Source organism: Macrotis lagotis, chromosome 8 (genome assembly GCF_037893015.1).
Source record: "Macrotis lagotis isolate mMagLag1 chromosome 8, bilby.v1.9.chrom.fasta, whole genome shotgun sequence".
In the NCBI taxonomy this organism is placed as follows: Eukaryota; Metazoa; Chordata; class Mammalia; order Peramelemorphia; family Peramelidae; genus Macrotis; species Macrotis lagotis.
The window spans coordinates 45,535,722-45,561,230 of NC_133665.1; the positions used below are offsets into that span (position 1 = coordinate 45,535,722).

Sequence of the window (25,509 nt, forward strand, 5' to 3'; positions counted from 1 at the left end):
CTAAGATTTTTCCTACTTACTTAGTAGAGATTATACATTAATCACTTAAAAGAATTAGTATTTTTTTCTGAGAGGGAACCCCCCCCCAACTACTATTGATTGAAATGTACTTATGTTAAGTATTTCTCTTAATATTTTATTATAATTTAGTATAGTTCCCTCTCTCCCTTGGAATAATTGTTTTCTGTCTTCCTTTCAGTTCTATCCATGATTTTGATGGTGATAATTAGGTATATATCCAGAGTACTCGTATGGATCTTAACAATTCTGATCATACTGGGTTCACTTGGTAAGCAGTTTATTTCTTTGTTGATGAGAAATTTGACTTGACTGTTAATATTTACACTTAATTCTTTATCATTGCTAATATATGTAACATTTTTAATGAACTTCCTTTGAGCATCATGGACTCATTAACTGTGTACATCTAGAAGGTGAACTTGAAATTTAAGAATTTCTAGATGAGCCTTCCCAACTACAGTTCTATCACTCTTACTGAGAACTATAGATCATTAATTCAAATAAAATGGGAAGTTCACAAGAGGGAGAAGAGATAATTACTCAAGAGAAGATGCTGTAAGGAAAAGTAATGTCTCCTACAACATATAATATGATACCCTTGCTTCTTCCCTTTTGTCTTTTCTTTCATTTTATTTCTTCCAGCATTCTTCCCTAGTCAGGTGAGTTGGCTCTTCCTTCCATGTCACTTTTGCACTTCTCAATCCTGAAGCAGCCCCTCTTGAGATGTTACAGCTCAGCAAGGGGTGTAGGTATGGGTATGTAGGTGTATGTAAATGACTCAGTAACTCATTCTTCAACTTTTTCTCCTCTCACTTCATTTTTTCTTCTGTTGCCTTATTCCTGGACTATTGGGTTTTTTTCTTGTGTTCCCTCATGTAATTTTTGAATGGCTTTTCTTTACTCACCCTATCCCCAGCTTGATTCTCTGATCCTCACTTGGTTCTTATAATTCAGTATATTCACCCCCCTTGACCTACATATGCCCAGAGCATCTTTCTTCCTTGCCAATGTATAGAAGCATCTCTATTTTTTCCTGATTATCTCTTAATTTCAAAGAAATTCATCAGTAGACCTGGGCTTCCCTTGATGCTAGCTTGATACACTACAGAATTTATACATGTCTAGTGTGGAAAGGATAAGGTGAGGAGAAGTCCCATTTTGCTAGTCAAGAGCTGCAGCAGCATGTGTTCTCTGCTACCTTTCCCTTTGAATGGTACTGCCAGTGTATCATTCCTGTGGCACTGTTCAGGACTCAACTAACTTAAAATTTTAATTGACCCATTCTCTTGTGCCCATCATTGCAAAATCATATTTTTGCCCTCAGGTGGCACAGGTGTTCTGTGGTGGCTGTATGCTAAGCAAAGAAAATATCCCAAAGAAACTGTTATTCCAGAACAACTTCAAATAGCTGAAGACAATCTCCGGGCTCTCCTCATCTATGCCATTTCAGCTACAGTGTTCACAGTGAGTATTTGTTTCTGTTGTGGTATATGTTTGAATGATTCTTTTTTTTTTATTTAATTTTTATTTAGACAAGATTCGTGATTGGAAAAACTTCTTACAGTTTTTGCTTTCTTCCTTGGTCAATACATATTACTCATATGTAGGATAAATATAGAAAAATGTTCCTCCCTACCCTAAGCTTTCAGAGTTGTTCCTTAGTTGTTGAGCCAGTCTCAAGAACTTTGCACTACTTTCTCTATTTTTGAAAGAATGAGGGATTTTCATTTCATGAGTTTTCTGTCATATGCCACTAAAAGTTAATTTCTAAAACTTATAAAACATTGCACACATAACAATTTAATTAGCATTACTTACAACAAAGAGTTGTAATTTTTAAGAATAAAGACTTATATTCATCGCATCTGCATATTTTCTGATATTTTTATTTTACTATATTCTCAATTTTTTCAACATAAACTTTTCTTATACTGTTATAAATTAGTTCTCAAAAATAAAGGTTACTTATTAGCTTGTTTTAATAAAGGTATATGCCTGAACAGCCAGTATTTACATCTCTTTCTCCCCCTCCCCCCACTTCTCCACTATAAAAGATGAGCTGCGACATTTTCCATAGCTTTTGGAAATGGTTACCTGGATCCTAGCTCTTAGATCTCTCTTATCTATTTACTGATAACCATATTTTCCCATTTGTCCCTTAAGCCCACTGCTATTAACAAAGTAAACTTTTCCAGATTATACATATGATGAAATATCACGGAAGGTGACTTGTGTTTTTTGCTAGGTGTAATCCTACCTGAAAATAGCATTGACCAATAAATGTCTGCTGCATTGACACTCATAAGAATCTGTATCACACAACAAACCTTCCTTTAAACTTGAGAGTTGGTAAAAATTATATCACAGTGCAAAGATATCTCTGTCATGCTGATGATCTCTGATGCAGTACAGCTAGGAAGAAATAGACTTGTGGCCTCTTAAAGGAGGGGAAGCAGCTGGTTTTTATACATCCATCATACTAAGATTTAAAAGGGAATTTACATATAATAACCTCATTATAGCTTTATTACAAACCTCTAAGGAAGATAATAGAATTAGTATTCTTCCCTATCTTCCCGTTTTTTTTTAGGTAAAGGAAACTGAAGGTCAAAGAGATAAGCAACTTGCTAGAATGGGCAAGTTGCAGAGGCAGGAATTAAGATTTAGGGTCTCCATATTAATGTATTATTGGTGGAGTTGTGAACTGATCCAACCATTCTGGAGAGCAAACAATAAAATTAATCATACCTTTTGACCCAGCAATACCAATACTAGTCCTATAACCAAAAATTATATATATATAAAAAGTGGGGAAAGTCCCACATGTTCCCAAATTTGCATAGCAGCTCTTTTTGTAGTGGAAAAGAATCTGAAATTGAGGGATACTCATCAGTTGGGGAATGATTGAACAAGTTATGTATGATTGTTATGGAGTGTTATTGTTCTAAAAGAAACCATGGGGTATGGCTAGGTGGCGCAGTGGATAGAGGCGCTGGAGTCAGGTGTACCTGAGTTCAAATGTGACCTCAGACACTTAATAATTACCTAGCTGTGTGGCCTTGGGCAAGCCACTTAACCCCATTGTCTTGAAAAAAACAGAAAGAAACCATGAATGGTTGGAACATTTTACAGGAATTTAAGCCTAGTGAAGGGAGAAGAACCAAGAGAACAGTGTACAAATTAACAGCAACACTGTGAGTTGATCAACCTTGATGGATGCAGCTCTTCTCAGCAGTTCAAAGAGCTAGGACAACCCTAAAAGACCTCCTATGGACAAGGGTATCCACATCTAGAGGAAGAAAAAGAAAACAAGAAAAAAAAAAAATTCAGAAACTGAATGAATACTATATTCACTTTTTCAGAATTACTCATGTTTTTCTTTCCTATCTCATGGTTTTCTTTCTTTTCCCTTAATTCTAATTATTCATACCGAAAATGTAAGCATGTTAAACACAAATGTGTTCATGTAAAATATTCACCAGACTGTTCCCTGCTGAGGGGATGAGTGTGGAAGGAAATTATGAAATTTAAAAATGTGCATATGCATGTGGATGAAGTTGAAATACTTTAATAACATGTAATTGGAAAATAAAATAAAATATCATTTGGAAGAAAAAGACTTAGGTCCTCTATTTTCAAGCCCAGTATTCTTTTTCTAACATATTATTACCTCTTTAAAATGATTTTATTCTATTAAGTTATTATATTTCCTCTTTAAAAAATACAGCCTAGGGGTGGCTAGGTGACATAGTGGATAGAGCACCGGCCCTGGAGTCAGTTCAGTACCTGAGTTCAAATCCAGCCTCAGACACTTAATAGTTATCTAACTGTGTGGCCTTGGGCAAGCCACTTAACCCCATTGCCTTGCAAAAACTAAAAAAAAAAAAAATACAGCCTTGATTCAAGTATTAATTGAGACTGATTGGGTAATGGTGATATTTAATGTCATTGGATTTTAAATTGCTTGTAATAAGTCCTGAATGTATTCTAGAATAATCCAAGAATGCTTCTTTTTTATCTTCAGATACATGGACAACATTGTTTGAATAATGGAAATACTGGCATTCTCCAATGATTGTGTTAAGCTATTTGAATTAAGGTGTTGCATCATTGTTGCCTTGATTTTCCACCACCTAAAAATGTTGACTTGAAAAAATGTCTCTCTTTGACCAGGTGATCTTGTTCTTGATCATGTTAGTAATGCGCAAGCGTGTTGCCCTCACCATTGCTTTGTTCCACGTGGCTGGCAAAGTCTTCATTCACTTGCCACTCCTTGTCTTCCAACCATTTTGGACCTTTCTTGCCCTTCTCCTATTTTGGATGTACTGGATCATGACTCTGCTTTTTCTTGGCACTCTAGGTGAGAAAGCATGTTTCTGTGTTTTAAATGATAAATATGATTATTTATATTTATTTTAAGAAATTAAAAATATGTGGAAAAAGCAATAAATCTTCAAGCAGATAACACCTAAGGTTAAACAAACCATTAGACCTGCTAGAACTGTGATGGTACCTCACATGTCCACTATTGCAGTCTTCCTGAAGCTATAACTACAGATCAGTTAAGAAGTGGGGAGTTCATCTGGTTCTTAGCAGTCATCATTGTGCTGATCTTGGAACCTGGATTCACTCCAATATGAAGCCAGGAATCCTTTCGAATTCATAGCCAAACCTCAAAGGCATCCTTCCTGTTCAAACTACCCCAAGTCCCACTCTTACCAAACCAACAAAAATTTGGGTCTGAACTGAATGAAGGAAGAAGAAAATGACTTAAGTAATTAAACTTGGTTCATTTACTCTGCCTAAGTTTATAGCATATTTTGAAAATTTTTTTTCTGTGTATGTATATTAAAGTATTCTAACTTAGCAGAGGGATGCATGTGGAGAATAGTTGTTTCATTATAGTGAAAAGCTCTACATTCTTTGGATGTATTCCCCAATTGACAAATGGTCAAAGGATTATGCAAAGGCAATTTACAGCTGAGGAAATCAAGGCAATCCATAGTCATATGAAAAATTGCTCCAAATCATTACTTATTAGATAAATGCAAATTAAAGCATCTCTGAGGTACCACCTCACACCTCTCAGACTGGCTAATATGACCAGAAAGGACAATGATCAGTGTTGGAAGGGATGCAGGAAATCTGGGACACTAATACATTGTTGGTGAAACTGAATTCATCCAACCTTTCTGGAGAGCAATTTGGGATTATGCCCAAAGGGCAACAAAAATGTGCGTCTCCTTTGACCCAGCAATACCACTACTAGGTCTGTACCCTGAAATATTCATAGCAGCCCTGTTTGTGGTGGCAAAAAAATTGGAAATTAAGTGAATCACCTTCAATTGGGGAATGGCTTAACAAACTGTGGTATATGTATGTCATGGAACACTATTGTTCTATTAGAAACCTGGAGGGATGGGAATTCAGGAAAGCCTGGAAGGATTTGCATGAACTGATGCTGAGCAAGATGAGCAGAACCAGAAAAACATTGTGCATCTTAACAGCAACATGGGGGTGATGAGCAACCTTGATGGACTTGCTCATTCCATCAGTGCAGCAACTAGGATCAGTTTTGAGCTATCTGCAATGGAGAATACCATCTGTATCCAGAGAAAGAATTATGGACTTTAAACAAAGACCAAAGACTATTAACTTTAAATTAGAAAAAACAACTGATTTCTTATTGTCTGACCTTGCTATCTCTTATACTTTATGTTTCTTCCTTAAGGATATGATTTCTCTGTCATCACATTCAGCTGAGATCAATGTATAACATGGAACCAATGTAAAAACTAGCAGAATACCTTCTGTAGCAGGAGGGAAGCAAGAGTGGGGGAAAATTTTAAAACTCAAAATAAAATATTTCTTTAAAAAAATAAAGAGAGAAAAGAAAAACTGGAGAAATGATTCATTATTAGAATGCATGAAATGAAAATAAATTATTCTTCAAATTTCCTTCAAGTTTTCTCAGGTATTCTATCTGTGACCTGCTTCACAAATGCAAAGATCTTCAAGTGACCTTCATAATTTCCTTCTCCTTATTCAGTATAAACCCTTCTACTTGTCTCTCTCCTCTTACCCCTCCTCTACCCCCCAAAACCAGAAGTAGAATAACTTCAACAAGAAAAATATATAATCAATGAAAAAATAATAAAAGAGGAGAGGCTAAACATAAGAATTAACCTAATATATAAACTTTTTAAAGAATTCATAAAAACATCTATTCCCACATGAATAAATTTAGAAAAAAAATTTATCATGAAGTAGAAAATCATCAGCCAGCAAACTTGGATATTTATATAGAAATGACATGAAATGGGTGATAAATTCATGTTTATTACACACAGCTTCTTTTTAAATATATATATGTATGTATGTATGTATGTATGTGTATATATAATTTAACGAAGCTGCCCCCTTCTTGTCTTCCTTCCACGCTGTTCTGTGTGTTTTTAAAGGTGTGCTGTCCCTTCAAGAGTCTTTTTTTTTTTAAATCCAGTTTTGGTTAGAAATTGGAATTATTCTTTCTCATTTAACACCTATGTTTTCTTAAATTGTTGCTAAATATTCTTTTTCCTTCCTTTTCTTCCATTTTTTAAAAATTAGGTAATGCTATTCCAAAGGGTGAATTTGTGGAATTTGAAGTTTCTGGTCCTCTGCAATACATGTGGTGGTATCATGTGGTGGGGCTGATCTGGATAAGTGAATTCATTCTAGCCTGTCAGCAAATGACTGTGGCAGGAGCTGTAGTAACATATTATTTTACAAGGTGAGAACTTAAAATTGTTTGAAATTTCAGAAGTTCATCAAGTATAACTAGGGACCTGGCTCTCCCAATTAAATGACTTAAATGTTTATTAACATTTCTTAATGCTTAACAAAATATTTCATCTTACTGTACCTTACATGGGATAGAAGTAGGTATTTCTTTATATCTATATATCTTCTTTTTTGAAGAAAAGTCAACTAAAAGACTGGGAGGTTAAGATTTTTTCCTCTCTTGAAAACAGAATTTGTGAATTACTGAAATTCTATAGAAGTTTGGGGTCAGAACTAGGATTTAAAAATGGGTGCAATTCAGGGTTCAGGGTCAAATCCTAGATTACGTAGCTTCCCATAATGATGATATGACTTGACAGATGTTTTTGCTTTTATTCATGTTTTCTGGGTGGTAAATCTTGTCTAGTAAATACATTCAAAGCAAAATTATTTAACATTATTATTTAATATTGGAATTAATATACCCCAATAGGGGCAGCTCGGCAGTGCAATGGATAGAGCCCTGACCTTGGAGTCAGGAGGACAGGAGATGGAATCCAGTTTCAGACACTTGATACTTAATAATTATGTGACCTTGGGCAAGTTACTTAACCTTGACTGCCTCACATCCAGAGTCATCTTCAGTCATCCTGATCCATATCTAGTCACTAACCCCAGATGACTCTGGAGGAGAAAGTGAGACTGGTGACTTAGCACAGCACCCCCATATTCAAATTCTATTCACATGTTTGTCACAGTCTTCTTCAAGAACCATGGACAAACATCAATGAATTCCTAAGAATTTTCAATAAAATTATCTTTTCTTAGTTGAGTTAATATTTTAATAAATAAAAATGTTAGATTACTTTACCAATGTTGACAATTTTTAAAAAAATGTCTTTTGCTACCATGTCATTTTTTAGTGTTAATAATTCCCGAATTTGAATAAATTAATTAGAGGCCTCTTTATGCCTTGACTTGACTATAACATTTAATATTTTTATTCTTTGTGAGATTGAGTTGTTCTTTATAGTGATGTCTTTGTGGTGCTTTTTAATAGGGATAAAAGGAATCTGCCATATACTCCTATTTTGGGGTCAGTGAACCGACTTATCCGCTACCATCTTGGTACTGTGGCAAAGGGATCTTTCATTATTACTTTAGTGAAAATCCCACGAATGATCCTCATGTACATTCATAACCAGCTTAAAGGAAAGGTAAGAAATAAATACTTTTGTATTCTACAAGCACGTTTGTACAAGTCTGGATTTTTATTTGTAGTTGTTCAGTCATTTCAGTCATGTCTGGTTCTTTGTGACCATTTGAGGTTTTCTTGGCAAAGATACTAATATGATTTACCATTTCCTTCTCCAGTTAATTTTACAGATGAAGAAACTGAGGCAAACAGTCAAATGACTTGCCCAGCTAGTATCTGAGGCCACATATATGAACTAAGGAAGATGAGTCTTCCTGTCCTCAGGGGTCACACTATGCCACCTTGCTGCCTCCCCCCACCAGAATCTTTATTTAGGTATATGGAATTACTTCATTCACAGAGCAGACTTGTGAATAAAATGCTAGGCTTGTGGATAGGACAATCTGGTTTCAAATCTTGGTAGCATTTAACTTTGTGACTGGGACTAACCCACTTAACCTCTGACATTATCATATTTCTTAGGCAACTTTATAGGATTTTTCTACCAGTCTGCTTTGGAAAAGAGAGTTTAATATCAGAAGTAATTTATGTTACAGAAAGCTAAGCTTCTTTATGTATGTGTGTAATTCCATCAGTGAGTTTTAGAAAACTGGACTTTGAAAAGTATTCTAAGATAATGGGTTTTTTCCCTAAATTAAAGGTAATAGTCTTGTGGTGGCAAAGAATTAGAAATTAAGTAAAGATCCTTCAATTGGGGAATGGTTTAACAAACTGTGGTATATGTATGTCATGGAACACTATTGTTCTATTAGAAACCAGGAGGGATGGGAATTCATGGAAACCTGTAAGGATTTGCATGAACTGATGCTCAGTGAGATGAGCAAAACCGGAAAAACATTGTACACCCTAACAGCAACATGAGGGAGACTTGCTCATTCCATCACTGCAACAATCAGGGATAAGTTTTGGGCTATCTAGGTTGGAGAATACCATCTGTATCCAGAGAGAGAACTGTGGAGTTTAAACAAAGACCAAAGACTATTACTTTTAACTTAGGGAAAAAAAAAACCTGTTATCTTATTATGTAATTTTGCTATCTCTTATACTTTTTATAATTTTAATATAATATAATTTAATATAATTTATACTTTCTTATAATTTTTCTTCCTTAAGGATATGATTTCTCTCTCATCACATTCAACTTAGATCAATGTATATCATGGAAACAATGTAAAGACTAACAGACTGCCTTCTGTGGGAATGGGGGGAGGGAAGCAAGATTAGAGAGAAAATTGTAAAACTCAAAATAAATAAAATCTTTCTTAAAAAAAAAGATAATAGTCTTTGGTCTTGTTCAAACTCCATAATTCTTTCTCTGGATACAGATGGTATTCAACATCACAAATACCCCAAAATTGTGCCTGATTGTTGCCACTGATGGAATGAGCAAGTCCATTAAGGTTGATCATCACCCTTATATTGCTTTTAGGGTGTATAATGTTCTGGTTCTGTTCATCTCGCTCAGCATCAGTTCATGTAACTCCTTCCAGGCTTCCCTGAATTCCTATCCCTCCCTCCCATCTATCTATTCCTCTATTTAAGAAAGACTGTTAGACTGAGTAAATCAGAAATACTTTGTGAAGAATTCCCTATCTGTTGAGAATTGTTCAGAAAGCTGGAAAGCAGTTTTGCAGAAGCTGTTTAGACAAACATCTCATACCACAAATCTACTTATCCCCTAAACTCAATCATGCCATCCCCATCCTTCTAGCCATCTGCCTATTTAACTATGTTTACAGTCCTCACCTTTTCACTGTCCTTCACTTTGTTAAATTTTGTCATTTTTTTCTGCACCACATCTCTCAAATACTACCCTCTCTAAGTATATACAGTCATCATCCTAAGGGGGCCCTCACTATCTCTTCCATGAACTGTTTAAGTAGTTTCCTAATTGGTCTCCCAGGCAGCATTTAGTCTCTACCCAGTACACTCTATTCTTAGTGATTTTTCTAAAGCACACATCTGACTATGTCATTCCCTTCAACTTCACCCATTCAATAAACTGCAATTCATTAATGTCTCCCTATTATCAATTATACCGAAATTAAATGTCTTTATTTTATTGAAACTTAACACAATGTGGAATGGTGAAAGTTTTGATACTGCTTTCCTACTTCCATTCTACAATCCACATATACTGGCTACTTTCTGTCCCTCTCAACCAATATTCCATCTCCCATAGCTTTACCTTTGTATTGCCTTTTCTTCATTTCTGGAATTCTTTCCCTCTGTCTTTAATTTCTTAGAATCTTCAACTACAAATTTTTACTCAAAAACTAGATAACTCCCTTACCCTAGTTGCTAGTTTCATTTCTTTAAAGTTCTTTTGCATCTATTTTGTATCTGCCTATTTGGGGACAAAGTATCTTCACCCTTAGAATGTGAATTGCTTGGAGCAAGGACTGTATTTCTTTTTTTGTTTGTTTGTTTTTGTGAGGTAATTGGATTAAGTGATTTGCCCAGATTGCATTTGTTTGTTTCTATCTCCATTACCTAGCTTCCAGAGAACATCATAAATATCTGTAAGTTGATTGACATAAAAGAAAAAGCTCATTGTGGAGATATAATCAGATTATAAAATATCCCAACATGAAAAGAAGAGGATATATCCAGAGTCATTCTGGGGGGGAAAAAGCAATTTGGAATAATGCAATAATGTGCCTAAATTATTTATGTGCTTTGATCCCATGATTCCATTACTAGTAATATATCCCCAGGAGATCAAAGATGTAAAGAAAGGGCCTATGTGCACCAAAATATTAATAGTAAAACTTTTTGTGGTAACAAAAACTAGAAACAAAGCAGATGCTTCTTATCCTAGGGAATGGAGTGAATTTGGAGAAGCATGAGAGGATATTTGAACTGATGCAGAGTAATATATACAGAATAAAGAAAAAAATATACATTGTGACTGCCATAATGTAAATGGCAAGATCAATAAAAATAAAACTAAATACTGTAATAATAGTGACCTAAACTTGACCCAGGAAAAGAGTTGAGAAAATGTACCTCCTTTCTCTCATTGAAGTCTTTGAGTACTACAGGTATGGAGTATTTCATATACTATCAGTTATGATTGGTATGCTAATCAATTTTTTTAACTACTTTTATTCTTTTTGCTTTTTAATCTTACAAGGCCTGAGAGGGAGAGAAGTGACATAAAAGAAAGAGATAACAATAAAAATTAGATTTAAAAGGTAAAGAAATTAAGAATGACACCATTTTTTTAAAAAGTAGTCTGTTTCCCAATAACTAAATAGTCATATATGGATAACCATAGCCAGTTTTGAATGACCACATGAAAACCTGAGTGATACATAATACATGAAAACAACTCTGGTCTCCTTTCACACACACCTTGCAAATTGAAAAAAATGATGTTAGAATCAATGAGAGAAGATAGGCATACCAACACACTGTTAGTAGAGCTATAAAGAAGTCTAGCCATTCTGGAAAGCTTGGAATTATGCAAGAATAAGCAAAACTGTTCATACATTTGACCTACTGATTCCTCTATTGAGCAATTATCCCAAGAAACTCAAAGACAGAAAAAAAAGGTCCCACATAGAGTTCACTAGTCATAGAAATACCATAATATTAAAATAGAAACAAAGATGCCCACTGATTGAAGAATGACTGGAAAAACAAAGATATATACATATATACTCACACACATATTAAACCATTTTTGGAGAGCAATTGGGAACTGTGTCCCAAAGGCTTTAAAACTGTACATACCTGGGGTGGCTAGGTGGCGTAGTGGATAAAGCACAGGCCTTGGAGTCAGGAGTACCTGGGTTCAAATCCAGTCTCAAACACTTAATAATTACCTAGCTGTGTGGCCTTGGGCAAGCCACTTAACCCCATTTGCCTTGCAAAAAAAAAACCTAAAAAAAACCTGTACATACCCTTTAATCTGGGAAAGAGATTTTTTTAAATAAAAGATAAGGACCTATTTTTTTTTTGGCAAGGCAGTGGGGTTAAGTGACTTGCCCAAGGTTACACAGCTGGGTAATTATTAAGTATCTGAGGTCAAATTTGAACTCAGGTACTCCTGACCCCAGGGCCAAGGCTCTATCCACTGCACTACCTTGCTGCCCCATGTAAGGAACTATTTTTACAAAAATATTTATGGAAGTTCTTTTTGTGGTAGCAAAGAATTGGACATTGAAGGCATGCTTATTAAATGGAGAATGGCTGAACAAACTGGCATATGATTGTGATAGAATACTATTATTGTGCTATAAGAAATGATGAGCAGGATGCTTTCAGAAAAACCTGGGAAAACTTACATTAACTAATGCAAAGTGAACAGAACTAAGAAAACATTGTACTCAATAGTAGCAGTGTTGTCTGATGATCAACTATAAATGACTTAGCTATTCTTAGCAATACAAAGATGCAAAACAATTCTGAAGGACTTGGTAGAAAATTCTATCTACCTCCAGAGAAAGAACTGATGAAATTTAAGTGTAGATTGAAGCATACTTTTTTAACTTTATTTTTCTTTGGGGTTTTATGTCTTTGTTTTCCATCAAAACGTGACTTTTGGGGCAGCTAGGTAGCAAAGTGGATAGAGCACCGGCCCTGGAGTCAGGAGTACCTGAGTTCAAATTTGGCCTCAGACACTTAATAATTACCTAGCTGTGTGGCCTTGGGCAAGCCACTTAACCCCGTTTGCCTTACAAAAAAATAAACAAAAAAAATGACTGTTTTGCATGATTGTACTTGTATAACATATATCAAATTGTTTGCCTTCTCAATGAGTGGGACAGGAGGGAGAGAATTTGAAACTGACAATTGTAAAAATGAAAGCTAACATTTTTTTAACATGTAATGGAAAATATTTTTCATTTTCAAAAATTAAATTATGAATGTGATGAATTTTTTAAAGTATAAAAATTTACATAATCTGATACATGTAAAATATGCCTAATCAAGAGAACAATATGCATGATTCCAACAATAAACATGAAAAGATTACCAAAAGGAAGTTGAACTATGAATACCTGAAAAACCAATGAAGATCTTCAAAATAAACAATGGAGCATAACTTCCAATCATAGCAGAAAGGTGAAGGACCACTAGGACAGAATATCATAGACATTGTCAGAGGCAGTCACTGTATTAGATGTTTTCACTTTTTTGGAGTCGGGGCAAGGGACACAAAACAGATCACATTAGAAGATTAATTTGGTGTGGGTAGGGAGCAAAAATAGGGAATTGAAATGGCTATAATGTAAGATAAAATATAAAGTCAAGTGGAGCCTATATTTTTCCCTTAAAATTCCTCATGATTCATTTTGTTCCTTCAGTTTGTTTATTTATTTATTTATTTTGAATTTTTACAATTTTTTTCCCTTAATCTTGCCTCTCAGCCCCCACAGAAGGCAGTCTGTTAGTTTTTACATTGTTTCCAAGGAATACATTCATCTAAGTTGAATGTGATGGTTCTTCAGTTTTTAAATGATGTTTTTTTTTTCCCCTTCTAGGAAAATGCCTGTGCTCGATGTATGCTGAAATCTTGCATCTGTTGCCTCTGGTGTCTTGAAAAGTGCCTAAATTATTTAAATCAGGTAATATTATATATACATGTCAACTTTCCCTGAAAAGACACATCATTTTTTCTTCCTCCAGTACAAAATAGTTTTAATTCATTGAAAGGGTTTTTTTCCTTATTGCATTATAGTTATTAACAAACCTATATATTTCAGTCAAATATTTAAGTCAAAATTAATGCATATTTTGTTCCTCCTGAGGTTTATTTTTGCATTAGTCTCCATTTATAATGCATGAATGAAAAATTATTAGGGTTCAACTTGCAGGAAAGTCATTTAGAAATGAAAGTAATCATGTCCTCATAATTAGAGCAAATATATCCAGTAATTAAATACCAGTTGATAATTTAACCACCTACAATTCTCAAGCTTTGTTATATTTGTTAAAAATGATTTGTAGAAAATAAAATTTGTTTTTGAGGTATATTTTTAAATGTTTCAGAATTAAGCCAAAATAACATTTTCAAGAGGAAAAAATGTCTCACTTTAAGTTTGGAAATAATTTCCCCCCTCAAAAAGAAAATTTGAATTTTTGTTCTCTACTTTTGAGGTATCACATTTTATCAGCTGTGACAGTGGCTGTCTTCATGATATGATCTTTCTCTTGTTTTTCTGAATCAAAATCTTTTCACCTCAGAATTTAAGAAGAATATTCATTTAATGCAACTCTCTTCATTGTTCCTGATTCCATATACTTAACTAAACCAGGCACCCTATAGCTCTTGGTTTTCTGATACTCTACTCCTACTAGTCATATATCTCTTACTTATGTAGGTGATATTTTTTTCTTGAAAGTTAACATTCCTTATAAGGTTGTTTGATATCACTTCTTTGCCAAAAAAAAAAGTTTATGACTTCTGAATGCTTCTATGAAATCATATGCTACTGTTCAAAAATTAAATTGCTCTCTCTTTTATACAACTTTCTTATCTGTGCCTTTTCCCCATCTTGAGCTCTGTAAGTCTTGTCTTGGAAAAAAAAAGCAAAGAATAAATTGTCTCTGTGGTTTTTGAAGTGGGTGGAAATGGAAAATGGTGTTTGAGAACTGGCATCCTCATTCTTTGACTTTAATTTTGATTTCTCATTTCTGAACAGACAAACTGGAATACTCTTTCCTGCCTTCTCTCTTCACTGTATTTTCTTTTTTCATCTAAATTCTCTTTTGATTTTTTCCTTTTCTTGAATGGAATATTATTATTATCATTATTCCTTTTTCCCCTGCCATAAGATGTGCTACAAAGGGGGGGAAATTATGTTTTTTAAAGTAACCTATTTGACATTTACAAAGTTCTTTGGAATATGTTATTATATTTGACAAATAGGGCAGTCTTTGCCCTAAATTCAGTATAGGTTTATAATTTAGTACTAAATATAGTTTGGAGTTCATAGAATTATAGTATTTAGAGCTTAAAAGAAATCTCAGAGATTACTTAGGTTTCCCCCCTTCCTGTTACAGAGGAGGATAGTGAGAACCTGAGGAGTGAAATTACTCTTCCAAGACCTACCATGTAGCACTGGGGTATGAACCCTTAGTCCTCTGCTTCTCATTCTTCTGTTCTTTCCAGCTCACCTTGGTGCTTCTCTCTCAGCTGGAACATCAGGAGGGTTTTAAGAAAGGTTTTAGTTGGTAAATTGTATGCATGAAAGAAGACTAAATGAAATAGGATTATATAACTCAAGGAATAGACTAATGCAATAATTCTATAGAAAATAAAAAGTTAAAATGAGGACAGAAGACCTTCGTCTCCATTATTTACTGCAACCAAGACTTTGCAAACTTACTGCAAATAAGAACTTGCAAAGTCCTGTCAATAAACATTCATATTTTAGTTAAGTCCTAGTCTTCTTTCTAGGTGCTCTTCTGTCTAAAATGTTAAAGATCATGATAAGAAATGGTGATTATCACAGACTGCCCTGAAAGTGGAAGGATAAGAAGGGAGGCTGCTATTGGGGCAGTCATAAGTGCCAGATGTCCAGTCAGGACATCCAGGGACCAAGGCCAGCATCAGGCACTTACTAGCTGTGGGACCCTGGGCGAGTCATTTAACCTTTGTTTATCTCCTTTTCCTCAATTGTAAAGTTGGAATAACAGTGCCTACCTCATAAGGTTGTTCTAAGGTTCAAATGAGATATTTAGTAAAGGCACTGAGCACAACAGTGCCCGTCTCATAGTAGGTACTATGTAAACTTCTATTTCTTTACCCCAGAGGGAAGTTTCTCTTGCTACTTCCAGATACTCAAATAAATAAGCCTTTTCTCTTCTCAGTCTCTCTTTTTCCTTTGCCTCTTATTGCTTACTCTCTCTAAAAAGACCTTTACTTTTTTCCTACATATGAGTTCTTTATTCGAGAAAGTTAAAAATAGATAAATTATAAATTCCTTCTTTTATAAAGGAAATGCCTAATTATTTTTGCTATGAGAAGGGAGCAGTAATATAGGTCTCCAAAAATTGGTGTCTGTTTTTTGAATATAGATTTTTGCCCTTGCATATGAATGCACAGCAATGGTGTATAGAGATTACAAAAACATGGGCCCAATACTCCCAAGAGCAGCTAAACTAGATTAAAAGGAAATTGGGAAATTTTTAAAAAATAAAGTCAAATATAGATAATGTTAATATGTGGTTTCCTAAGTCACTTTGCAGTCCTTACATACAGTGTAGTAGTTCCATTTCTCTAATCACCACAGGCCTAGGGACTTGGCCTCAGAGTCAATATGGCTTCAAGTCCTACCTCTGTCACATACTGACTATGTCATCCTGGACAGTTGCCTTATTCTCTCAACATTCTTGGCACCTCTCTAGAACTCTTTAATTTTCAGAGTTTGCTGTGCAAATTCATAGAACTTTCTCAACTGGGAAACTCTTAATTGTGTTGTAGCTGAGGACTCTGGCCATCACTGCTAATGTTTAAATTCCCACCATTCCAAAGAAAATTGACCCAGTGGTCATTTAGTAAACATTTATCACATAATTTTGTTTGTATTAAGCATATAATGACAAAATGGAACCATTGATGCCCTTAAAGAAATAGATATATGACTGTCTCCAGAAAATCAATGATGCTTTTCAGCTTCCTCACCTTGGCTCCAAATTCTTTTCCATCAACACACCAAACTAAGGTTCTGGTTTTCTTTTTTTTTCTTTTCATCACTCTTCAGAATCAGGAAGTTTATTTTCTTTGTGACTGTTCAGATGGTTTCCTTTATTAAGTTTGACAAATTTCTATGCGCACGCACATGTGTGTGTGTGTGTGTGTGTGTGTGTGTGTGTGTGTGTATGTGTGTGTTTTCAACCTTCCCTTGAGGGCCCAATTCAGTTAATGTTTATGTTCTTTTCTTCTCACTCAACTATAAGAAATAGTAACTTTTACTCCCTTCTTTCTCCTATGTACATTAATGTAGTCCTTTTACGCTCCCTTCTTTTTCTATTCTTAAAATGCTCAGAATATGGGGCAGCTAGGTGGTGTGGTGGATAAAGCACCGGCCTTGGAGTCAGGAGTACCTGGGTTCAAATCTGGTCTCAGACACTTAATAATTACCTAGCTGTGTGGCCTTGGGCAAGCCACTTAACCCCATTTGCCTTGAAAAAAAAAACCTAAAAATGCTCAGAATAGAATCATTCTATCTCGAGGCCTTCTCTTTTTTTAATTACTCTCTCAGTAACCTTTAAGTTCCTGAAGTTTCTTATGCTCTTAAAATGTTAGCAATACATTATCATATAGCTCCATTTAATTAATTGCTCAAATAAATTTAATATTTTCTTAATTTTGTGTTTGTATCTAAAAGTTCTTAATCAATTACTTGTGCAACTATGATCTAAAGTCAGGAAAACTTAAGTTCAAACCCACACTTAGACATTTAATAGCTTTGTGACCCTGTGCAAGTCACTTATCCTTTACCTCAGTTTCCTCAACTATAAAATAGAGATAATATTTCTAAAGGGCTTAGCAAAGTGACTTACACATAGTAAGTACTTAATAAATGCTTATTTACTTCTAACTTACCTCTGGTCTTTTCATTAGAAATATTTGAAAGTTCACTATTCCACTAAAAGTAGGGTTTTTTTTTCCCCTGTAAGATTATTCTTAGTATTTCAGAGTAAGTTACTGTTGATAATAAGTCTAACTGACAACCCATGAATTCTATTTTTCAATGGTTTTCTGGATCTAATGGCTAATTTTTGAAAAAAAAAAGGTTTATTGTAATTAAAGTATTTGTTGGTAAACCAAGTTTTTAGGAATTCAATGGTTCTTAAATTCTTTTCTTCATCTTATTTTCCAAGTCAGTTGTTTCTAACAGTTGGTATTTCATATGTTGTATATTTTTGGCCCTTTGACTATAAATAGTATTTTTTGTATCATTGAGTTTTTGAATTTTCTTTGCTTCATTCTACTTTTCATGGAATATTCTACTTGGGTAAGGTTTTTCAATTTTTCTGTTATGCTGTTAATTCTCTGAGATTTTTTTTAAGAAGTCTAATCTAACTTCTTTATCTCTTGGTCCAAATCTTCCTTCATTTCTTTTAGTAAACTTTTCAGGCAATAGGGCAATCCTTGTGGCCAGACTCTCCTTTTTTTCTGATTGTTGCAGATTACTGTTTTCTGAAATAATATCTTGGAATTCTCTCAAAAGAATTATTTCTTGAAATGTAGTTTGTCAGCACAAATAGTTTCAATATTTAATTTTTTCAGTGTTTGAATATCAGCTAGTGAAAAAAATAACCATAACAACACTTCCTAAAGTCAGATAAATGAGATATTGTTATATCTTTTTAAGTTACCTATTTCTTTTTATTTGTTTTTATTTCAAACTTTTTATAATGTATAATTGCAAATAAGTTTTCAATTAATTTTCCTAAACATGAAGAGAAAAAAATTGTTGATGAAAAATACTGTTTTTGCTTTTTTTTCAGAATGCATACACAGCTACAGCTATCAACAGTACCAACTTCTGCACCTCAGCAAAGGATGCCTTTGTAATTCTAGTGGAGAATGCTTTGAGAGTGGCTACCATCAACACAGTGGGAGATTTTATGTTATTCCTAGGCAAGGTAGGACCAGTGTACCTTACAAAGACCTTACATCTTTTAAACATGTGTGTGTGTCTGACAAGAATTTTAAAGAATTTTTTCCCAAAATGACTTCTGCATGTTTTCTCTCATATTTCAAAACTATCTGGATACACACACAAAGTAGTTTTTATATGATGTCATTGTTGGAAGACAGGAGTAAAGCCTGACATGATTTTGTTTGATACCTTTCTTTTACTTTATATTTGGAAGAATGGGGTTCAACTTTTAGGTGAATTTTAAACATGAGATAAGATGATTAAAAAAATTGATCATAACAGCTCATGAAATAACTGACATTTATATAGCACTTTAAGGTTTTTAAGGCTCTTTACTTTTGATCCTCACATCACCTTACAAAGGAGATGCTACACCCATCATTATCCATTATTACAAGTGAGGAAACTGAGGCTTGCCAAGGTTAAGTTAATTACAGCTAGTAGGTATTGAGATAGTACTTAAGTCCAATCATTCTGTCTCCACATCCTCTGTTTTATCATCTGTTCCATTCTGGGTCCTTGATGCCATCTGCTTAAGTGATGATTGAGAAGTGGTCTATATCAGACTTGAGAGTACAAACATATCCACATACCTTTTGAAGAATTCCACTATATTAGAATTCATATTATTTCACCATGTTTTTAAAACGTACTTAGGATAAGAACAATCATTTGGGATAGAAAAACTGAATTTATAAGATAGTTTGGTTTTATGTGATTGAAAGTAGGATGATAGTTAATAAATTGTTACTTATTAAAGTTAGAATAAAAAATTTTATATACAATAATTTTTGAAAAGCTGTAACTTATTCTGCTTTCTCCTGATCCTAGTCTATGTTTGCTCATTAAGGAATTAATTATCCTAAGGAATCAATTTAGATGGAGTTAAAAGTGACCTGAATGTCAAGATTTTGTATTCAGGCTTATAGTTTGCCACTGCCTTTCCCTTTTATTGTCAACTTATAGTAATTTATTGTCAACTTATAGTAAATCATGTGATAATGGGTTGAGTTTATAGTCCATTTTTTAAGATTCAGCAAAAAAATAAATCAATAAACTATGACGTGAGTATATAATTAGATAATGGTGTTTTAGAAAGGGTGAACTAAAGGGCACTATGAGAATTCCTAGGAACTCTTTGATATATGCCATGAAATATCCTCCTTTAGTATTTCTCAAATCATTGAAAATAATAATAATGATGACAAGCTTAAAAAGAATAATGATGTGTGCAAAACAGCTCTCAGTTAAATCCATAGAATTTTAGAGCCAGAAGAGCCATTAGAGAGATAATATCTAGGTCAGTTCTACCAGGTGGACTCTGCTTTTATCCTATTTATATCTGAGAATATTATAATAAAAATTGACATTGATTTTTTTAAAAAATGTGTTCTTCTACTTTTATGTGCCTAATAATGCAGAAGTGGCATCTAGGTGATGAATTGAAGATACTCAGAAATTATAAACTCCTCGGCAAATCATTAAAGCACTTCTGCCTAAATTTCTTCATCTGTAAAATGGGGTAACAAATAGCATCTACCTCCTGGGTTGTTGTGAGGATTAAATGTGATAGTAGTTGTAAAATACACTGCAAAACCTAGAGAGCTCTATAAATGCTATTATATGCAAAGAAAATGAAATTAAAGCTCCTTTGGGATCATTTAGCTCAATTAGAGCCATTAGACACCCAAAGTTAAGACAGTGAATCCAATTGCCATTTGGAAGCAATAGCATGTTTTCCTTTTGTTTCCTGCCCAAAACTTGCCCCTTGTCTTGTGACAGGAGAGGATGGAATGGCCATATATACATGTCCTGAGGACATCCATAATTACTTTTTTACCGATATTGATTCAGCACCTGGTTTGTGTTCATTGCTCTACTAGTCTGGGCACTATAATATTCAGCAGTCTCTACCCTCAAAAAGCAAACCATCATTTGCTGAATTAAGATGTACATGAGAAAAGTTAAATCATTAACTTTAAGATAGTATTTCAGTCCTAAATTGGGATACATATAACAAGTGCTATGCAGTACTATAAAAGAGATTGTTGTAGGCTAGAGTGGTTCCTGTTAGAAGGATTTGATTCGGACTTTGAACAATGGATAGATTTGGGGGTTGGCAAAAGGACTAAACTGGAATACATTTCAAGCAGAAACAATGTAGTGAACAAAGATAAAAAGGAAAGAAAAAGTAAAGTGTTATCATGGAGAAAGTAACTAGACCAGTTGTGCTAAAAAGCAGAAAGCTGATATAGATAAAATTTGAAAAATAAGTAGATTGTAGCTAGTTTTGGGAGACCAAGATTGGGGAGATATCAATCTAAGAAATTTGGTCTTTTTTTCCTATAGGCAACAGATACCATCATCGGTTTTTGCACTGTAAGTTATGAGTTAATAAAAAGTAATAATTAGGGGCGGCTAGGTGGCATAGTGGATAAAGCACCAGCAGTGGAGTCAGGAGTACCTGGGTTCAAATCTGGTCTCAGATACTTAATAATGCCTAGGTGTGTGGCCTTGAGCAAGCCACTTAACCCCATTTGCCTTGCAAAAACCTAAAAAAAAGTCATAATTGCAGAATAATTTTAGAGTACTGTAATTTTTTAAAAAGTTTTAGGTAATCTCATTTAAAGGCTAAACACAAATTACCTAGTAAATCTGCCATGATTGTTTTAAAAAAATATATGACCTATTTTTAGATTAAGTATTATGCCCAACACACATCTCTTTGCATACCAAAAATCTAAAGTTTTGCTTTGAATTTTCTTAGCAAAGTTTTTTTCCTTATACAACACAAGCATATTGAAAACCTGACCCAGACTAAATTATTATAAATTCACATTTGGTTTTATTATATTTAACTACTTTAAAGGTTAATCAGTTTCATTTAAACTAAGATTTCTTTATTCCAGGTCTCAAGTCTGTATTTTGTATTATGAAAACTGTGTTTGTTTACTTGTCTTTGTGTCTTCTTAATAGGAGAATTACATAGTATCTTTAAGGGAAGAAGGAAAATATGATAGATGTTACTGGTTTGAAGTGAAATGGCATTCTGATGAGCAGTATCTATAAATGAATGCTGGAGTAATAAGTATAAAGAAAGAAAAATTGAAGCCACTTGCCATGCAATATTAAATACAGTCTTTGTTCTCTTGACTTTAGATCCTGATAGTCTGCTCCACAGCATTAGCAGGGATTATGCTGCTAAACTACCGGCAGGATTACACAGTTTGGGTATTGCCATTGGTCATTGTTTGCCTCTTTGCTTTCCTGGTCGCTCACTGCTTCCTGTCCATTTATGAAATGGTTGTGGATGTATTGTTCCTTTGCTTTGCCATCGATACCAAGTACAATGATGGAAGTCCTGGCAGAGAATTTTACATGGATAAAGTGCTAATGGTAAATACATTAAATGCTTTATACTACTTTGAAGATAAAAATATTTTGCTAAATTTCTAATTCCATTTCCCTTCTTTACCATTTCAAATAAAATCCTGTATTGGAATAAACATAGATGATACTTTTTGCCTAAACTTGAGTTTGTATAAAAACCTGAATACTGCCTAGATTTAATAAATGCCTATTTTTTTTCCTTTCAAAGAAATCTTGGGGATACCACCTATATTCATGAATGATGGCCCTGAAACATAGTTGTTTTACAGAATAGTGTTTGGATTTCACCAGTGTAACATTGTATGGATAAGGTTGATATTATACAAATTGTGGAAGGGAACTGAGGCTAGTGAAATGGCCTGAGCTGTGAGGCTAGTGAAATAACTGAGCCCTTCTAAGCTTATGTTGAGATCATTCCTTACTTAGTACTGTCTGTCAAGCTGAAATAGAGGTATCTAAATTGTACATTAAAATTTCTCTTGTGACCAGAGAGAGGATAGAGTCTGTCATTCATTGTTCTTCACTATCTTTTCCTGAAATGGATTTTGGAACCCCCCCAAAAAAATAAAAGTCAACGGTTTCCAATTCTATTCTTTATCACAGTTTCTCCTTATGTATTGCTGCTATTCTTAAAAGAAGGTAAGGGTACTAAATATGCCAGAATTTAAGGACAAGTGGATTTATTTCATAACACGTTATGAGTAGATTATTTTCTTCCATAAACCAGAATCTGAATAATAATTCTTAATAAATTATATCTGAACTTAGTCACTTGATAGTAGATATTCTTAATAACTGAAATAATGGAATATCAGTAAGGGTTTCTTACACAAAGCTTTGCTCTTGAGCTGTAAAATGATCTTGATATAGTATTTCTATAGAAAATTAAAAGATGAGTATTAAATAATAAATCTGAAAGCAGGTAGGTTCTGTTATAAAATATACTGACAAAATTCTTTGGTTATATTGAAATTTAGTCACTTCAAGCAAATGAACCATTAACTGAGGTTTGGAAATCTTTTCAGTAAACACAAATTATCATTGTAATGATATTTGTCATACCATGACTTGGGTAGTTTTAACTCATCAATAATTAAGCCCTTTTAAAAAGCAAAAGATTATTTTTTTCCTGTTGATAAAAATCTAATCAAGTTATTCCTCCACCAATAAGAATTCTGTAGAACCAATTAGAATATTTAATGCAATAAATTTAATTTAATGCGATAGGGTTTTATAGACTACATTCCTTAAGCTTTGAATTAGAAGTGTTTCTCTATATCACATTTTTTTATTACTACTTCAGACTCACAGTATTAACATATGCTATTTTCATTAATTGCAATGTCAAGGAGAGTGATATTTCTTATCACTTATTTTTTACCATCTTAGTAAAGTTATTATAAAATGTTTACTCCAGACTTCCTTTTCTTTTGCCCTATGAGATTGGGGTCATGGGGGGGGGTAAAGTTCATGCAATAAAATTTCTTTCAGTATTCTTTTTATGATATTTTATATGAGAAAGAAGAAAGTAGTAGTCATTTTTTTTTTACATAAATTAGGTATTTACTCCTGAGTGAGACATCTTCTTGGAGAGACAGTGTAACGTAGAGTATTTGACTTGGGAATCCAAGTCTTGGTTCTGTGGCTCTGCCTCGTTTCCTTTGTGATTCTCAGCAAGTCAGGTAACCTCTCTGGACCTCCATTACTAATCTGTAAAACAAAGGGGTTGGACAAGTGGCTTGCCCAAGGCCACACAGCTAGGTAATTATTAAGTGCCTGAGGCCGGATTTGAGCTCAGGTACTCCTGACTCCAGGGCCAGTGCTCTATCCACTGCACCACCTAGCCGCCCCAGTATATGTAAACATTTTTAACATTCTTTTTTTAAAAGATTAAATTTTAAATGTTAAAATTTTAACATTCTTTTTTTCTCTCCATGTATCCCTCCCATCCACCCCTTACTGAAAAGACAAGCAATTTAATATAAGCTGTATTTGTGCAGTCATGCCAAACATATTTCCATATTAATTATATTGTGGAAAAAACACAGAACCCCCCAAAAAGTTATAAAGTTTTTAAAAAGTATGCTTTGATCTGCATTCACACTCCATCAATTCTTTCTCCAGAGGTGGATGGCATTTTTTCAACATGAACTCTTCAGAATTATCTTGGATCATTGTATTGCTGAGAATAGCTAAGTCATTCACAGTTGATTATTGTATACAGTGTTCTCCTGATTCCACTCACTTCATTTTGCATCAGTTTATGTAAGTCTTCCCATTTTTTTGAAAGCATCCTGCTCATCATTTCTTGTGACATAATAGTATTCTGTCACAATCATATGCAACTTGTTCAATCATTCCCCAGTTAATAAGCATCCCCTCAACTGCCAATCTTGCCACCACAAAAAGAGCTGTTATAAATATGTTTGTATATATGGGTCCTTTTCCTTTTTTTTAATCTCTTTGGATTACAGTACTGCCCTTGTAGTACAGAAAGGGTAGACACAGTTTTATAGCCCTTTAGACATGGTTGCAAATTGTTCTCCAGAATGATTGAATCAGTTCACCGCTTCACCATCAGTGCATCAGTCCCAATTTTCCCACATCTCCAACATTTGTCATTTTCCTTTTCTGTCATATTAGCCAATCTGATAGGTGTGAAATGGTATCACAAAATTGCTTTGGTTTGCATTTCTCTAACATTTTTTCATGATTATATATAATATATATATATATTTGATATTTTTATCTAAAAACTTTCTGTTCTTATATTTTGACTATTTCCTCAATTGGGGAATGATTTGCACTAAATTTGACCCTATTCCCTATATATTTGAGAAATGATCAGAGATTTTGCTATATAATTTTTCCCCAGTTTTCAGCTTTCCTTCTAATCCTGGCTACATTTTTTTTGTACAAACCCTTTTTCATTTAATGTTATTAAAATTATCTATTTTATACCCTCTAATGCACTTTATCTCTGATTTGGTCATAAATTCTTATTAATGACTATATCCATTGATCTGGGAGGCAAACTATTCCATGCTCCTCTAATTTGCTTATGGTATCACCTTTTATGTCTTACCCATTTGACTTTATATAATGTGAGATGTTGATCTATATATAGTTTATACCAATTTTCCTAGCAGTTGTTTTTTTTCCAGATAATAAGTTATTGTTCCAAAAGCTTAGATCTCTGGGTTTATCGAACATTAGATTACTGTGGTCATTTATTAGTGTGTATTGTGTACCTAATTGATTCCACTGAGACATCACTTTATTTCTTAGCCAGTACCAGATTGTTTTCATTGTTTTCATGTTTTCTTTGTTTTCAAAGTGGTTACTTTGTAATACAGTTTGAATCTGGTATAGCTAAGCCACCTTCCTTCACATTTTTTTTCTCATTGATTTCATTGACATTCTTGACCTTTTGTTCTTCCAGATAAATTTTGTTATTATGTTTTCTAGCTCCAAAAGATAATTTCTTAGTAGTTT

The 25,509-nt window shown here is 33.9% G+C and overlaps 2 protein-coding genes across 3 annotated transcripts in view; both read left to right on the top strand.

Moving 5' to 3' along the window:
• Positions 1–25,509, top strand: part of GRID2IP (Grid2 interacting protein) — an 898,914-nt gene that overhangs the window by 502,162 nt on the left and 371,243 nt on the right. The window lies entirely within an intron of this gene.
• SLC44A1 (solute carrier family 44 member 1) overlaps positions 1–25,509 on the top strand; it is a 187,061-nt gene that overhangs the window by 153,661 nt on the left and 7,891 nt on the right. For both annotated transcript variants that reach the window (XM_074196783.1, XM_074196785.1), the window contains exons 7-14: positions 200–289; positions 1,346–1,485; positions 4,195–4,381; positions 6,631–6,793; positions 7,844–8,000; positions 13,492–13,575; positions 18,470–18,607; positions 21,784–22,020. In XM_074196783.1, coding sequence (XP_074052884.1) covers positions 200–289; positions 1,346–1,485; positions 4,195–4,381; positions 6,631–6,793; positions 7,844–8,000; positions 13,492–13,575; positions 18,470–18,607; positions 21,784–22,020 — 1,196 coding nt within the window. The remainder of the gene's footprint in view (positions 1–199; positions 290–1,345; positions 1,486–4,194; positions 4,382–6,630; positions 6,794–7,843; positions 8,001–13,491; positions 13,576–18,469; positions 18,608–21,783; positions 22,021–25,509) is intronic.